The 17,763-nt window shown below is 37.2% G+C and overlaps 2 protein-coding genes across 2 annotated transcripts; both read left to right on the forward strand.

Annotated features, from left to right (window-relative positions):
• The first annotated feature begins 468 nt into the window (after positions 1-468).
• On the forward strand, positions 469-9,964 carry LOC105044903 (pentatricopeptide repeat-containing protein At5g57250, mitochondrial). The gene is given in 7 exon segments (XM_073257557.1): positions 469-570; positions 573-3,931; positions 5,503-5,756; positions 5,879-5,945; positions 6,042-6,880; positions 6,979-9,206; positions 9,343-9,964. Coding segments are annotated over 2 exon segments (3,354 nt in total). The 5' UTR covers positions 469-476; the 3' UTR covers positions 3,833-3,931; positions 5,503-5,756; positions 5,879-5,945; positions 6,042-6,880; positions 6,979-9,206; positions 9,343-9,964.
• Positions 5,086-7,634, forward strand: LOC140857933 (omega-3 fatty acid desaturase, chloroplastic-like). Its single transcript, XM_073257345.1, has 7 exons — positions 5,086-5,097; positions 5,503-5,546; positions 5,669-5,719; positions 5,879-5,945; positions 6,042-6,134; positions 6,979-7,059; positions 7,449-7,634. The coding sequence occupies exons 1-7, from the start codon at positions 5,086-5,088 to the stop codon at positions 7,632-7,634; spliced, it is 534 nt and encodes a 177-aa protein (XP_073113446.1).
• Positions 9,965-17,763: the final 7,799 nt, after the last annotated feature.

Raw genomic sequence — 17,763 nt, forward strand, 5'->3', positions numbered from 1 at the left:
ATAAATTTAGCTGTCATTAAAATTTATTACTTAATATGCAGGTTATAGAAGATTTTTATTTTTATAATTTATTATATTATTATATTAAATTTTAAAATAATTAAAAAAATATATTTTATTATGTGAATATTGCAAGTAATAATGTCAATATTAATTATAGAAATTTTTTTCGATTATAATTAAAGTCAATTATCTAATTTGTAATAGAAATTTGGTTATGAAAATTTTATATTTGTTATAATTTATTTTAGTTTTTTATTATATTTAAAAATAATTTTAAAAATTATATATTTATATGTTAGTTTACCATATATTGATGACGCATATGTAACTAATGGCTGGGATTTTCTTCTAAAGCCTCCTGGATACGTTTGACACGTGAGTAATCACACAAAATACCCGGCAACGCCCTGCAGACGGCGCTCCACGATGGATGTTACGCGGATTATGGGCAACGGTGATTATTACATCGCCGAATGAACCCACCCCTTCCCCCTCGGGCAATGAATAGATCGGCGTTCGCGGCCGTCGACCCTCCTCCGCCACCGCGAACTACTGAACTCTCCTCCTCTCGCCGCTCTCTCTTCCGATGAAGAGTGGTCTCGGCGCTTCAATCCAAACCCTAAACCCCTTCCTCTCGTTCCTCCTAAAAACCCGAAACCTTCGTCTCCTTCGCCCACTCTTCTCCCAAATCTCTTCCAACTCCGTTTCCATCGACACGCAGATCCATTCCTTAATCGCCCAAGCCCTCCTCAAATCCCATCGCTTCAAGGAAGCGGAGCAGTTCCTCTCCCACGCGCAAAATATCGCCTTTCTCCCCCGTAAGCGCCTCTGGAGCTCTCTAATCCAGGGAGTTTGCGTCGAGGAAGAAGATCCAGATCGAGCGCTCTCACTACTGCAAGAGTGTGTGAGAAATGGTGGTCCCTCTTCCAATACTTTTCGAGCATTAGTTGCATCATTTAGCTCGCGGGGTATGATGGAGAGGGCCTTTGAGGTGTTGGATGTTATGACGGATGAGAAGAATGGATGCCAATTAGATAATTTTGTTTGCAGTTCGATAATCTCCGGGTTTTCTAAGATCGGAGAGCCGGAACTTGGTTTGCGATTCTATCAGAGAGTGGAGAAAGTTGATGGCTTTCAGCCGAATTTGATAACTTATACAGCTGTGGTTGATGCATTGTGTAGGGAGGGCAAAACTGATGAGGCAAGCGATTTAATTAGGGAGATGGAGCAGAAAGGTGTGATCTTGGATGCAGTTCTTTTTAGCACTTGGGTATGTGGGTATTTAAGGAAGGGATTTCTGATGGAGGGGCTTCGGAAACACCGGTTGATGTTAGAGAAAGGGATAATGCCAGATGTAGTCAGCTATACTAACATCATTGATGGGTTATGCGAGGAAGGGAATGTAGAGAAAGTATTTGGGTTGCTAAATAAGATGGCAAAGAGTGGTAACGAACCTAACGTGGTTACTTATACCGTGGTTATTCAAGGTTTCTGCAAGAGAAACAAATTACAGGAGGCATTTTGCATGCTTACGAATTTGGAAGGATCGGGCATTGAAGTGGATGAGTTTGTATATTCAGTTTTGATTGATGGATTGTGTCAGAAGGGAGATTTGGATGGAGTTTTTGCTTTGCTTGAGGAACTGCAGAGGAAAGGAGTTGAAGTGGGAAGTGTCACATACAACACGGTGATCAATAGTTTGTGTAAGGCTGGCAAGACAGGTAAGGCAGATGAGCTTTCGAAGGGCTTTGTGAGTGACAATTTCACATATAGTGCGTTGTTACATGGATATGTGAAGGAAAAGAATGTAGCGGGTATAATGGGTATAAAGAAGAGATTGGAGGAAGCAGGCATTTGTATGGATGTTGTCACATGTAACATACTTATCAAGGCTTTGTTCATGGCAGGAATGGTCAAGGCTGCTTATGAGCTGTTCGAAGAAATGCCTGACATAGGCTTGGCTGCAAACTCTGTTACATATTGTACGATGGTTGATGGTTATTGTAAGCAAGGAATGATCGACAAGGCACTGGAGGTCTTTGATGTGTATAGGAGAACTTCATCATTTGCTAGTGCTGCCAGTCATAATTGTATTATTAAAGGACTCTGTAAGGAACATATGTTAGATATGGCTGTCAATGTGTTCCTGGACCTCACGGATAGAAACCTAAGTCCTGATTCTGTTACTTACAGGATGTTGATAAGAGCCCACTTTAGAGAAGGTAATGGAGAAGGAGTCTTGAAGTTTATTCAAGGGGTTGAGATATTAGATCCTGAGTTACTCTCTTCCATATGCAATGATAGCGTTGCTTTCTTATGCTCAAAAGGTTCTCTTGCAGCCGCTGTGGATGTATACATGTTAGCTAGAGGGAGAAGTTTGGTCATTATGAGCAAATCATACTATAAACTCCTTAAAGGTCTCCTCCATGATGGAGAAAAACAGATTTTTCAACTGATAATGAATGATTGCATCAAAGATCATGGAACTTTTGAACCTAGAATAGTTAATATATTGTCTCTTTACCTTTGTAAGAGGAATGTACGAGAAAGTATTCAGTTTTTGAATTATACAAGCAATAAGAATATTTCTGTCAGTGTTGTCACAGCAGTTGTTGATGCACTTAAGGAGGAAGGTAGAATTCAGGATGCACATAACTTTCTGATGGAAGCTGAGGAAAATGGAGCATCTCTGGATGTAGTTGTTTACTCCATTGTGGTGGATGGACTTTGCAAGGCAGGGTACCTCGAAAAAGCATTAGATCTTTGTGCGAGAATGAGAAAGAAGGGGATGAATCCAAACATCGTTATCTACAATTCAGTGATTAATGGTTTGTGCCAGCAGGGATGTCTAGTTGAAGCATTTAGGTTATTTGACTCTTTGGAACATAACAGTCTGCTTCCTACAATTATTACATATGCTACGCTTATAGCCGCTTTATCTAAAGAAGGTTTCCTGCAAGATGCAAATCAGTTGTTTGATAAGATGGTTCATCAGGGCATCACCCCGAATATTCGCATTTACAACTTATTGATAAGCGGATATTGCAGCTTTGGATTAATAGAAGAAGCACTCAAGGTTCTTTCAGATTTGGAGGGAAGTTGTCTGCAACCAGATGCTTACACAATCAGTGCTGTGATCAGTGGCTGCTGTCTAAGAGGTGACGTTGAAGGCGCCCTAGGTTTTTTCAGTGAATACAGAAAAAGAGGGTTTTCTCCAGATTTTCTGGGTTTCTTGAACTTGATAAGAGGACTCTTTGCTAAGGGAAGGATGGAAGAAGCAAGGAGCATATTGAGGAACATGCTTCAGTGTGCAGATGTCACGAATTTAATTAACAGAGCTGGAGATGAGCTTAAGGTAGAATCATTAGTAAGTCTTCTGTTTCTTGCATGTGACCAAGGGAGAATTCAAGAAGTCATTGCTGTCCTAAGCGAAGTTGGATCTATGTTTTTCCCCTCGTGGAGATCAGACAGTGAAAACAGACAGCTTAAGAAGCTGCATGAATCAGGATATGTGGATACTGATGCTGAAATGATAGATTCTGCAAGAGGAGGTATTTATCCAGTAGTGATTAAAGTTCCTGGAAACTTGTATGTGAAATCAAAACCAAAATATATGATTGGAGGTATGGTTGATATGAGTCGCAAATCATCCAAGGAGGTGGACAAGGATCATGAGCTAGAAGATTATGAACATTTAATAGCAAACTCACTATGCTATGATTTTGATGCTTATTACTCCATCATTGCTTCGCTTTGTTCAAAAGGGGAACTGCATAAGGCTAATAGTGTAGTCAAAGCAATGCTTCTGAGTTCTGGAGAATGTTGTTGATTTAGCCCTTTGCAACTCTTTGCGAATTTATGGACATTGCCAAGGGAAGATGGGCTTTTTACCTTTCTATATTGGCAATCATGCTAAAATAAATCTCAGGTATATCTGTTTTTCCTCTCTCTCTCTCTCTCTCAAAAAAAAAAAAAAAAAAAAGAAAGTCTCCTAACTTTTTTTTTTCATATATCCTAATTGATGTTCTTTTTACTTGTTAATTTTGTTCTCTATCAGCCATCAAATTTCTCTTCTGCTAAACCTTGATAACAGCAATGACCTCCTGACACATAACTTGTTCCTTTCTTCACGAAAGAACCAGAATTTCATGACATATTTAATATTTTCATGTGCTTTGTCTTCTATATGCTAATATGCTTTGTTATATGTTTGAATAATGAGTTCTTTCCTATTATAAACTTGTAGCAATTATTATATTACTTTTTTTCTTTAATAAAAGTGAACTAATTCATGTGATCTGAATAATTTTATACATCGAGCAATTGCTGAACTATTTCGACTTTGTTAATGTGATGCATAGATTAATACAAATACCAGTACATGTATGGAAATGTCTTTTGGCATGGTTCCTATTTGTCTAATTGCTGCTGTACATATGTTAACAAAGCAGGAAGAGGAGGAGGAGAAGGGGGAGGAGGGGGGGGGGTGTGGAGGTCGTGTGGGTGGGGAGCTGAAATTTTGTTGTATCTTCAAGAGAACAATAAATTGTGATAATCTGATTTCTGCCATTAATCTTGCATCATAACTCATTGGAAGTAAAGAATAGATTTGTTGACAGTTTTTTCTTCTTCTTCCAAATAATATGGTTGAGCTTGTGCTATTCCACCAATTGCTGAGAATTTAACTCCATTCATTCTCTCATGGAGTTGTGCCTTCCAAGCAATATGTCAATCATCAAACAAGATTTTCTTTTGAGGTCTGTTGATCTGAATAGTTAGAATGCATGCATAAATAGCTGAGGATTGGGCATTTGGACTAGCTCTTGATCCGTAGTATACTATGAAATTAAGAAAATGTTGGTTTTTCATTCTTATAAGTTTTTAAAATCTGACATCTGCATATCATGTTTGAATGTTTGTGCAAGGCACTTGCATTATTGCATCGTTCCACGTTCATTTTCAGCAAGGAATGGATCTCTTTTTACGATGCAATTCTTAATATCATTCTTGTAGTTGGTGATATAATAATTTTCTTAAAAGTAAAATGAAATAGAAAAGTTGTTTCAAAATGGAAAAGTGGTAATGGCTAGGAAGGTGACAAAAGCTGTTCTTGGATTGGAATATGATAAAAATGCATTTGACAAACTTTAGTTTAACTTTGCCATAAGCTTCCAAATTTTAAACACTAAGAAGTGTTTAACATTATGAGCTGGACACCGGATGCGACCTTTATCATGAATAATTGTTCAAGAAATTAATAATCAAATCCTAATCATTGGGTATATGATTTATGGTTACAAATTTAGTAACATATTTATCTGTGAGACTGCTTTTAATTCTCCTTCTGAATACAAATTTCAATCCAAAAAATTACAACAAATATATGTGCATTGCTAATCGTATCTTTGCATTCAATCCGAAACTGAGCAATTGATATAGTTAAAAAATTGTGATTTCATTATGTTGTTGTATAACTGAAGATGAACACTTCATATGCAGGCCATCAACATCTCAAAGAATGCCGAATCAACTGCTTTCTTACAGTTTGTCCAATCAATCCTTAATTTTCTTCTATATCTCATGGTTCATGGTGGTGAAACCCTTCAGGTTTTATAGGAGGTGAAGCCAAATTTGCTTTGTTTTTGTATAAAAATTGAATCTTTAGCAGTGGGCATGGTAGTTTTTCGAGCAATTCAAAGCCGAACAGTGTGGTTGGGTATTTTCTATTTCTCCATTCTGCCTTAACATCACTGGTATGTCCCTGTTCCCAATCTCAGCTATAGAGGGCAGTTGAATTTCAGTGAAGCAGAAGACATTGCTTATTTTCTCTTTGTCTGTCTGATTAATATTGGGGTAATACTGCTAATCTCTGCAGGAGGATCAGTCGCAGGACTCATCACCAGAACCATGGGCATGTTGAGAATGCTGAGTTATGGCACCCTGTTAGTCGCTTGCACCTGCTTGACCTATGGATTGATTGTTATTTTTCTCAAGCATTTTGATGATGATGTGTTTTTATCATTTTGGATCACTTGCAGTTATCTGAGAAGTTATATAGGAGTTTGGATTCCGTAACTCGGATTCTTCGTTTCACCTTGCCTTTCCCCATGCTTGAATACCCCTTTTACCTGGTGAGCACCCACACAGCCACGCTTCAATGGGATCAACTATGGATCCTGAGGATTTCAATTTAGGGTGCGTTTGGTTACACTTTTTGATTTTTGATTTTTAAAAAATACTTTTTATTTTTTTTGATTTTTGCTATTGAATAAAAGCAAAAAAGTAAAAAGTATGTTTGGTAACTACGTTGCTATAAAGCAAAAAGCAATATTTGAGGATGGTAGATGAAGAGCTCGACGAGGGAGAAAGATTCAGGAAGGGAGGGAGAAGAGGGTAGGGAGGTGAAGAGCTCGACGAGGAAGAAGGATTCGGGCTTTTTACTTTTTGGTTTAGCGTTTTAGATGTGCGGAAGCAAAAAAAGCAGAAAAGCAAGTTTTGGAAAGCAAAAAATTTTTGCTTTGCATATAAAGCAATGATTTTTTTTTTTTTTTTTTGATTTTTGTGTTTTTGCTTTTCATGGTGTTACCAAATATTGCTTTTTTATTTTTGCTTTTTAAAAATCAAAAAGCAAAAACAGTACTTTTTTAATGGCTAACCAAACGCACCCTTGGCTAAATTCTTAATCTATATGTTGATTTACAGTGGAGTCCAGGGAAGAGAGGTTCACACTTCCATCCAGATAGTGATCTATTTGTTCCAAATGAAAGGATGTGATAACATCAACAGTTTGCTGGTCAGGTATGGTGGTGGTGCATGCAGGATTAACATGTAAATTTGACCTTGTCCCAATGACTAAACTGTATGAATTCCCTATTTGGTATGTCTGTTAGCTCTTTTGATTATGTCTATTGTTACTGAAAGCATTCATTGCGTTTTTGATTGTGAATTTTGTAATAATTGTGGTTTCAAATGCAGATATTCATTTTGTTGTTGGAGTTTATGACATACTTGCATCATCACAGGCATGATGACAAACTTCCCTCGTATTATGGAAAGGTGTAAAATCATATATATGTCCTCCTCTCTGATGTGCATCTGTCAATCTCCAACCATTAAGAAAAACCACTATCGTATTGAGGAGCTTAATTTATAATCATCTTAAAGTTGAGCATTCATCGTGCTGTGTATGGGAAATTGGTTTCTGCACTTTTTATATGGAAAATGCATGTTTTTTTTCTAAATGTTTTTTTGGGGCTTCTTCATTAATTATTTCTGTCAATTTGTTCCAGACAAACTAATGCAAGAAACACATGTAAAATCACTTCATACATATGTTCCTTTTCCTCTGTTAAGTTACAGAAAATAAAGTAGTCTCAAATACTCGTATATCTGGAAGACGTGGGTGGATATTTGTGCTGGGCTTCTTTGCTTTTCTTTTTCTCTAGGAATGGAGTTATCTCAGTGGAGGACTGACAGCACTAGATCAGGATTATGGATGGATCCACAACATCCACCATGATATGGGACTCGTGATACATCACCTGTTCCTGCAGATACCAAATTGCCATCTAGTGGAAGCTGTGGGTAGCACCGACTTGTTACCTTTTCTTCAACATTCTGCAGAAAGATGAATGAGCAAAATGCTACTTGTAATTACTCATAAACCTTGTATTGATGTATCGGACTGAGGCAGCAAATCCGGTGCTCGGAAAGTACCATGGGGGATCTGAGAAATCTGTTCCTATGTCATTTCACCTATTTGACATCCTAACAGATAGTTTGAGGCAGGATCACGACATTAGTGACACTGGATATGTTGTCTACTATCAGACTGACAGATGTTTTGTGTGTGGCGTGCAGGCCCTGCTAGTCATTTGTTTCTCCTCCACATAAAAGGGAAGAAATGTAGGAAATTTGTCCTCAAATGAATTTATTATAGTATGTAATCAAACACGAATTCGTATTTGTTAAGATGCTCAGAAATATCATCCTTAGCATAGCAAAGCTATAATTGTTTTAGGTGAAACTTCCTAGCAAAGAGGAAAGGAGGAAACAAATCAGTGTTTTGTCTGCTGGTAGCTGAATCCGACACCCTTCATTTCCAAGTCTAGTGTGCACATCAGCATTGAATGAAAAGATGATGAGGCTTTTGCTGATTGAGTCTGATGTGCTCCTAACCTCAACAAATGCTGCACAACTTCAAGCTGACCTTTTTGCAGATAACCTGTGATCATGATCCTTTGATAAAAAATGCATGGGAGAGATCCTTCAGACATACGGAGATGTATCCAGCTATTCTTCCCATTACAATCTTGCATTCAATTGATATATTCAATCCTGATTCTTTTGTTCATAAGCTTCAGTGTGCCATAGGATGATCATGCCACAGTTATAGGCTGCTCCAGCAAAAGTATGAGCACTCAAATGCTCATGATGACAGTAAAATATGTTCAGTTTTGGATCAATTTATCATACATCACAAGAATTAAGATAGGGAATAAGATAATGGAAGTTTTGCCTGTATTGCATGAAGTAGCAAGAATCCCCCTATTAGTATCTTTTTATTTCTGTCTTGTAAAGAAGGCCCACCCCCTGAGGAAAAGTGATGGAATGGAGGAGAAAAATCACGATGTACATGCAGTCTTGGGATAATATATTTGCTCTTCTCCCTTTCTGGAAGATCGGATACGTCATTTGTTTTGGTTTTGAATTGTATTATATATTATGGTTAGATATCACCAAATAGAATGATAAAGCTAGCACTGTGAAATTTGTTCATTGTTTTTCAACTGTTTGAAAATTTTAACATCATATTTTTTTGCTCATCTTAAGCCAGATGCATTTATTTCACGTTCTTATTCTTATAGATGTTGCTTTTTATCCATGTTATATTGATCCTGATCAAATTTTCCTGTTTGTATTTTCTGCGAGCGAAGTACAAGCAAGGTCAGAGACCAATTCAAAATGGAAGATCAAAGAGCTCAGATGACAAGGCTATTCTTTTGCTGTTTAACAAAGAATTCAACAATCAAATGATGAGATGGATATAAATAGGAGAGTCAAAACAAATGCAAACTTTTTCAGCTGAAACATTGGAGGTGGAAAAAATGGTGAAGAAAGGCCAACTGACCAGTCCAGTGAGATTGAAATGGAGAGGAAAAGCCAGGAACATGAGCAGATTTTATTAGGAAGAGATAGAACTGGTAGGGCAGCATATAACAATTAGTTGTAAAGTTGAATCTGTTGTTATCCCTATTCAATTCACTTTCTAAAGCCACTTTTGCTTGCTTATTATTAGTGGTGTTGATTTTTTTTCACCCTTTTTTTGGTTTTTTGAAGGTTAATGTAGTTGATCCTTTGATTCAATTAAGCAGAAGCTTTGAAGCCGAACCCAGTCATCTACTGCAGATGATAGAAGAGCTCCAAACACCAACCCAATATCTTCTGACATCTTGGATGCTGTTTCAGTGAAAGCAACAGTCGACAGCAAGTTGATGGCGAGGAGGGGGAGGAAGCTCCCTTGCTGGCCAGAACTCCCGGAACCAAGAACAGAGAATTGTAGTGACAAAAGGATCAAGGGATATATTTTGTCAGCCCTATGAACTCTTAGGCTTGATCAGGGATTTAAAAGGGTAGCTGTGCTGTGCAAGTCTGCGAGGCAAGCATGCAGTATCTTGAACTGGCAAGTTGCATTGCAAGGAAAGAGGTGAATGTGTAAGTAATGGAATTCCCTTTCTAAGAAAGGGAGCACTTTGACACTTTGATCATGATTTATTCTTTATGCTATCACAATGTTCACAGTTCTTTTATAAAATTCACTAATCATTGGCTCTTAAATGTGTTTATGGTTAAAGAAGTTCCAGCAAAGCCTTAATGGTGGTCATCATTTTAAACCAAGGATGATGGTCCTTGAATACACTGTACATCTTTTTTTTTTGAAATATAAACCATTATAGTGTCATGATGACTGTCAAAACAATTATCCCATTGTTTGGTTATAAACATGGAAACAGCTGGGAACTGATAGCCATTGCATGTGTTATAAGTGCTATGATTGGGTTCGGACCCCAAAAATGCATTTATTAAGCTAGCTCAGTCTGGTCTGAATAAGTCGATGTTCTGTGGATCACCATTGTGTACTGATTCCATTTGCTTCTTCCCGACGTTATTTGGGTGGGCCTCTTCTTCCTCCCTTTTGTTCCCCCCCAGGAAAAAAAAAAAAAAATCACCAGCTCATAGCCACCCCACAATGCATGGATAGCTTCTCCAATTCAACTCTAACAAAGAGGATCTGCGGCGCAAGGGAAAGAGAGAAACAATTAGATTTTATTCCCCTTTTTTGGACTTTTCAGCAATCAAAGCCCGTGCTAAATTGTCTAAGTAGGTGGTTAAAACTTAAAAAATGCAGGCAGTGAGTTGTTGTGATCCCGGAATACTTCTAGCCAAACTCACTTAGGCTTTTTTTTTTCTCTTCTTTTTTTTTTTCCTGAACAATCAAAGTATAGATTAGATCGCCACTTTCCCCAGAACAAGACATGCAGAAGTTAATCTTGCTGAGCTGACTTCTTTCACTTTTCGCTAGTCGTGGCAGGCAAACATGTCCTAGTCCCTAGGACACTATTGAGATGCTTGAAAGACCGTGTCTTTAAAAAGGGAATCTTAATCACATGGTGATGACTCTTGTTGAAGAAAAGGTTCCAGGTCTCTCGCTTTACAATAAAATATATATGTTTTTTTGGGGAAAACATATTTGATTTAATATAATGATGACATATCACCCGCTGCCTTTTGATTTACGTAGAAAATATTTTTTTATGATAATTATAACCTAATAACTTGCTACGCAAAGGATAGATATTGCCACAAAATATAGAGAGAGATTATGTGATCATAAAAAGCAGAAAAGAGGAGAAAATATCATGCCGGCATAATTTGTTTATTCCCATGTTACACCTTTCAAGCTTGTTTGTTGAAATGATGCTAAATCTGAACATCTGACGTCTTTGGAGGTTACATCTTATGTTGTAATTTTAAGGCAAATTTGAAATACTTAATTAAAATTTAGAAAACTTTAGTTAGCTTTGGATCTTGCTAGATATCATAGAAATGAGATCTTCTATGATGCATCTTTTGCAACGCAAAAACTCGTGCATATGTACATTATCTCCATTCCACCCATTGTTCATATATTTTTTTATTGGAAATATTTGATAACTACCTATTTGTTTGGTATCGTAACATAATGATCTCAAATTTTTAATTGAGTGAAATTCTGTTACCTTTTTGGTTGGGAGAGAAGGATACGAGAGAAAAAAAAAGAATAGGAGAGAAAATTATTATTTTCCCTTGATCGAAAATTTTTATATAAAATAAATAGAAAAAAAAGAGAGAAACGGAGGGAATACAAATCCTCTCAAATTCATAATTTTTTTCCTTCAAATCGAGTGGAATTGAAGAGAAAGAAATTGAAAGTAGGTGAATCTTTTATAATTTTCATCTTATCTCTTTAATCATAAAGAATAATATTAATATTATATTTCAATTCTAAAGCTTATTTCAAATATCTCATTTAAATCTCCCATCCTATTAAGATTTTCATGGATGGAAAAAATTAATAAAAATAAAAATTAATTTTTTATTTTTTTTAAAATTTATTAATTTTTTTAAGAATATAATATTAAAATAATATTATAATATTTTTTTCTTTTTTTTTTCAATAAAGAAGAAAATTTTTTTTTTTTTAAACTCTTAATTAAAAAAAATTAAAAAAAATATAATTTTTTTCTTCATTATAATATATATATTTTTTTTTCCTCAAACTTCCAATCAAAGTGTGAATATAATCTATGCATACACAGCTCTGATCATGCAAAAAGACGGATTCCAGTAGATACCATCTTGAGCTCAATCCACTATAAAACAACTTTGCACCCATCATCTACATCATAGTATTCCAACTGTCTACAATGATTTCAACCAGGGTTGTTAGTGTAACCATAACGGCGTAACCAAAAGCATGATTGCCATTTGCCACCAGCCTTTCTCCTCCACAAAGTTAAATACTATTTACCCAAAAAAATAAAAAAGTTTACATACCGGCCAAGAGGAACTGGGAAACCCAGCCCGAGTCACGTGTATGGCTCACGGGTTTGTTAAAAAGGCCAAAAAAAGAAAGAAAAGAAAAAAAAATGCAAGCGCGGAGACACAGAATCAACCATTCATTATCATTCTAATATTTGATATTAATTTACTTAATTTTGAAAACTCCTTGCGTTTCGTGTATTGCCGCCGTACGAGTTTTCGCAAACTTTTCTTTTGAAAACTGACGCTGTCTTCAGAACTGACACACATATGTCTCCATAAAAGAATCTCCGGGAGACCCGCCCCCGGTCTGAACCGCCGACGACTCATTGCCCGAACCGGAGCTCCGTGTTCACCTTTCTTCAAAGTCGCTCCCCGTTCTCGTTGGGGTCAATTGCCGAACCGGCTTGACTTGCTCCAGACCAAGGTGAACCACCCATAGTCGCCGCTAGTCACACCGTTATAACGAAATTGACGGCGTCAATTTTGTTAAAAAGTCGTTTGCAAAACCGTCATTATGAGATCAAAACCCCAAACGCTTGATGTTGATATGCAATATAAAAGCATCAAACAGTCGCTAGCTTTTGTATAGTAATGTAACCCATTATCGCAGAATAAAGGTCATTATCTTACCACCCATCAATCATTGTATACGGGCATAATAACATCAAGATAAAAACTTTAGGACCCAAGCCTGATACCCAAAGTAAAACTCCACCCCAACCTGTCACTCGTCCTTCCCCAAATTTATACCAATTCTCGAACGCCACATAGGATGGAACCAACCTATACCGATCCTCTCGTGTCCGGATGGAAGAGTTTGGTACTTTGGCTGGGCCCCGTAGCCTACAACTAACAACTAATAACATTGCTTTTGGGGAACGGCAACGGTAAACAACGGCAGCCAAAACGTTATAATGGCCGTCAGTTTACAGGACAAACAGAAGCGGACGAAAGAGCTCTCACATGACGGTGGGCCCCACTCTCCCTGTCACCAACTCAGCCGAGGCACAGGGAGAGAACGGGGGGTTTTGCTGGGGTTTGAAGGGATTAACAGCAGAGCTGGGGTGTGGGGGGCAAAAGCAAAAGCAAAGGCAAAGCCATGCCCTTCCTTTGCTTACAAGTATAAATAAATCTATAAATTATAGCGCTCCTCACTGTACAGCTACTTGTAGCCATTATTAGATCATTTTTTCTTTTCTTTTTCTTGCAAGAGATTATATTTCATTTAATAGCTACATAGATAAAAGGAAAAAGGACGGAAATAGAGCCTCGCAGAGAGAGACATTTTTTTTCCCCCTCCCCTCCTCTTTTTCCAAACTAATAAATCCTTTTCTTTTCCCTTCTCCCATTCCTTTTCGCTTCTAGCTACATCCCACCTGCCATCCCCCTCTCTCTTTCTCTCTGTACCAAATCCTTTCCCCCGTTCTTCCCCGCGCTCCTCTCCGAGGCCAGCCGGAGAGTTCGAGGGTAGGGCATTGCTTTACTCTCGTCTCCTAGCTCCCGGTTCTTGCTCGCCGTCGGCGATTGATGCGAGAAATCGGTGGCTTCTAGGTTGTCAGTGATCTTGAAGTTGCCGTGATCTGCTGTTCTTGCGTGCCCTAGAGAGATCGTTTGCTCAAGAAAGCTCGGCTCGAGCCCAGGTTTGCAGGCGCTTACCATGGTATGGGTTTCTTTCTTTCGTTCTTGCTGTCTTGTTGGATTTCTGTCTTTAATGGTCTATTTGAGCTTGGATGTATGCTGGTTTGCGGAAAAAATGCGACCGTTTTTCTTTTTTCTTTTCTATTGTTTGAGTTGCGGGATGTTTTTCTTCAAGAATTGACTCTGTTTGACCTAGTAAATCAAGAAAGGGGGAAAAGGAATGCTGCTTTTTCTTTTTCTTTCTTTTGTTGTATTGTTTATTGTTTTGAGTTTTGAGTGTTGTTGACTTTGTTGGAATGGTTTTGCTCTCGTTATGAACTCTGAAACTTTTGTCGTTCATTTTCTGAAGTAGTTTACCGGAGATTGAGGGAATGAATTAGCGGTAGAAGCTTGATTTCGTTTAGTAGGAAGATTAGGTTTTGAAATAAGGAAGAGAAGGACCTGTGTTGCTTCTTGAAGGAATTTGGAGTATAACCAAGAAGTTTCTCAAGATGGCTCTATGTGCATGTAACATGTTAAGTACGATTCTTGAATTAGTTACCTGGTACTGGATGTAGGACACGTTTGCGTTGTTTAGTGTTAAGATGATTGACATGGCCTTGAGAACTGATGCAAATGCATGTACTGGGCGTGAAAGATTTGCAATATATGGTTACAAGAACACATATTTCATTGTACTTGTGTATGCATTTGTAGCCATGGTTAATAAACATCTTGATATGTACATGCATTTGGTTATGGATACATTTGAAATTTGTGTTGTTTTAGCTTTACTATGAAGATTAGGCTTTGAAATAAGGAAGAGAAGAACCTGTGTTGCATTTTGAAGGAATTTTGGAGTATAACTAGATGGTGAGTACCAAGAAGTTGCTCAAGATGTCTCTATATGCAAGTAACATGTTGACCTGGTACTGGATGTAGTAGATGTTGGTGTTGTTTGGTGTTAGATGCTTGACATGGCCTTGAGAAGTGATGCAAAATGCATGTACTGGGCATGAAAGATTTGCAATGTATGGATACTAAGACAAATATTTCATTGTACTTGTATATGCATTTGCAGCCATGGTCATTAAACATCTTGATATGTACATGGATTTTGTTATGGGTACATTTGAAATTTGTGTTGTTTTAGCTTTGCTATGAACATTAGTCTTTGACATAACGAAGAGAAGAACCTGTGTTGCTTATTGAAGGAATTTTGGAGTATCACTAGAGGGTACCAAGAAGTTTCTCAAGATGTATCTATGTGCAAGCAACATGTTGTTAAGTATGATTCTTGAATTAGTTACCTAGTACTGGATGTAGGGATGTTTGTGTTGTTTGGTGTTAGATGATTGACGTGGCCTTGGAGAATTGATGCAAATGCATGTGCTTGGCAAGAAAGATTTGCAATATATGGATACAAAGACACATTTTATTGTACTTGTATACGCATTTGCAGCCATGGTCGATAAGCATCTTGAGATGTAGATGCATTTCATTATGGGTACATTTGAAATTTGTGTTGTTTTACCTTTACTATCAAGATTAGGCTTTGAAATAAGGAAAAGAAGAACCTGTGTTGCTTTTTGAAGGAATTTTGGAGTATAACTAGGGGGAAGTTTCTCAGGATGTCTCTGTGTGCAAGAAACACATTGTTAAGTACGATTTCTTGAAGTAGTTACCTAGTACTAGATGTCGGAGATGTTTTTGTTGTTTAGTGTTAGATGATTGACATTGCCTCGAGAATTGATTCAAATGCATGTAGCGAACATGAAAGATTTGCAATATATGGATACAAGGATGCATATTTCATTGTACTTGTATATGCATTTGCAGCCATGGTCAATAAACATCTTGATATGTACATTCATTTCATTATGGGAACATTTGAAATATAGGTTGTTCTAGCTTTAGACCAAGTCCTAATATCACACTGGAGACAAATTAAACCAAAAAAAAAAAATCATGTACCCATATATTCTGATTATGTAACAGGTTCAAAGCCACAAGCGGGAGATGTATGACCGACATCATGATTTTGTTCATCGTAGGACATCTAAATTGTCATCCCAATGCAGTGCAACATCTAGAATTTGAAATAAATATACTCTAGCTCCAATGGTAAGCATTATGTTGCCACTTCAACTACTAATCTCTACAGTTTAGTTGTGTCTCTGTTATTTCACCTCATTGTGGCTATATTTAAATACTCTAAGGCCTTGCTTTTTAAAAACAAACATCAAAATTAAGACAGGTGTATCAGACACCATCGGATAGTTGTGCATATTCTCCAAGCACAGGTTTTTTTTATGCAACTTTTTGGATGGTTCTTTGAAGATCTGTGCCGATCCATGGTTAAGGAATTAAGATATCTGAAGTTGGGTACTGTCTATTGACTTCCAAGTCATCCATATTCTTAACATGTTGCTATTGACACTGCAAATGGCCCGATATATTTATCTTTAGCAATGCTGTCTTGAAGTGCAATACATATTTAATATGTACTCCTTGAGACTGGTTCCTATGGCGGCTGGGACCAATGCGACCCCAGACATCTGGCTGCAATTGGCATATGACTGGATCAGAGCAATCATTAGCAGACATATCATTCCTGCAACAGGGGTTGTCAAATACTCTGTTTGGATGGTCCACAGGTGACTATTAGAGGGATGGACTCATGGATATTCCTGGTTTTTAGGAGAAAGGCTGAAAAGAGAAGCTACAATATATGGAAAATATACAGATCCGCATGCCTATTCTGTAATTAGATAAAGTCCTAGAAAGGTAAAATCTGCAATCTCTCAAATAAAGTTTTGGTTCTTTGCCACAGAACATGCAACTCAGAATTTACGAAAACTGACTGTAAGAGAAACTTTTAGTACTCTGAACTATGAGTAAAACTAGCTGCTACTGGGCAATGCACCTTTCTGCTTAAAGTAGTTTTCTTTCATAAAGCCATATGGGTATTAAAAGCCCAATAATAGAGGACAAATGATCAATTAGGGAATTTAGTCCCTTAATATAACTTCCTAAAATAGCACGGCAACCATATTTAGCTAAAGAGCAGATGATGAAAACTTTCAACTTCTCTTTGATTATATAGCCATTACTGTCTAATAGCCAGCACATATCATAAACCAAATAACTGAATTGAAATACAGAGTGATTCTTTGTATTTGATTTATTTCAAATTGTACAAACCCTTTCAGTATGAATGTTGAATGTCTGACATACTGACATGTTGCAACCAGAGACCTGTCTCATCTGCGCAACCATAACACTATTCAACTAATTTGCTTTAGACTATGCAATGATAGCATCGAATAATGAATCCATTCCCTGCTTATCTCACCCTGTATGAGTAGCTTCATGTTTTTTGCTAATATCTTTGGTGTAAGCTGAATGCTAAGCATGTTGGACATCTTAACTTCTTGTTCTCCATCATATGTTAGAACATTTGTGAAAACATTCTCACTGCAGGCTTTTTCAATTGACATCCTAGCCTCTCAGGTTAGTCTTGTTGTTTCTCTGTTTCATATTTATACTGCTTTCTTTCTTGATGGACTTATCATCAAGTGTATCTTAAAAAAAAAAAAAAGGGAAATCTTTCAGGAAGCAGAAAGATAAACCATAATGTTAGTAACAAATGTTGCCCTTGAGGGATAGTTTCTTTATGGATGAAAATACTTGGTCTTGGTCCAAGATTTCTGGGACTGTTAATGAAGGCAGTGGGCTCTTAACCAGAGTCGCTTATTGTTTTTCTTTTTTCTCTACCTACTATATGACATTCAGTCAGCCTTTTGTTCAGTACTACACTGCTCCCAACTTCCTGCGTTATGTTGAATATTTCTATGATGTGCATGCTCAATGGGGAACCAGATTTTTAGCTGCTTTATAAATTCTCGGTTTATTTAAATTGGTATTTTTGCAAGGTAGATGGTGCAATTTAAATGTTTTTCATTTCACACTTTTGATTTAAAAAATACCATCAACCATGTTCGCCTTAAACCATGCTCTTGCAACATGGGATAGATTGTACATTCTGCTTGTTACTTC

This window comes from Elaeis guineensis, chromosome 5 (assembly GCF_000442705.2).
Source record: "Elaeis guineensis isolate ETL-2024a chromosome 5, EG11, whole genome shotgun sequence".
NCBI lineage: Eukaryota > Viridiplantae > Streptophyta > Magnoliopsida > Arecales > Arecaceae > Elaeis > Elaeis guineensis.

What these genes read in the sequence shown, in the direction of transcription:
- LOC140857933 (XM_073257345.1), top strand. An exon ending in AAGCCGAACAGTGTGGTTGG is followed by an intron (nt 5,720 to 5,878) that starts GTATTTTCTATT and finishes TAATCTCTGCAG; the next exon opens with GAGGATCAGTCGCAGGACTC. An exon ending in TTGAATACCCCTTTTACCTG is followed by an intron (nt 6,135 to 6,978) that starts GTGAGCACCCAC and finishes TTTCAAATGCAG; the next exon opens with ATATTCATTTTGTTGTTGGA.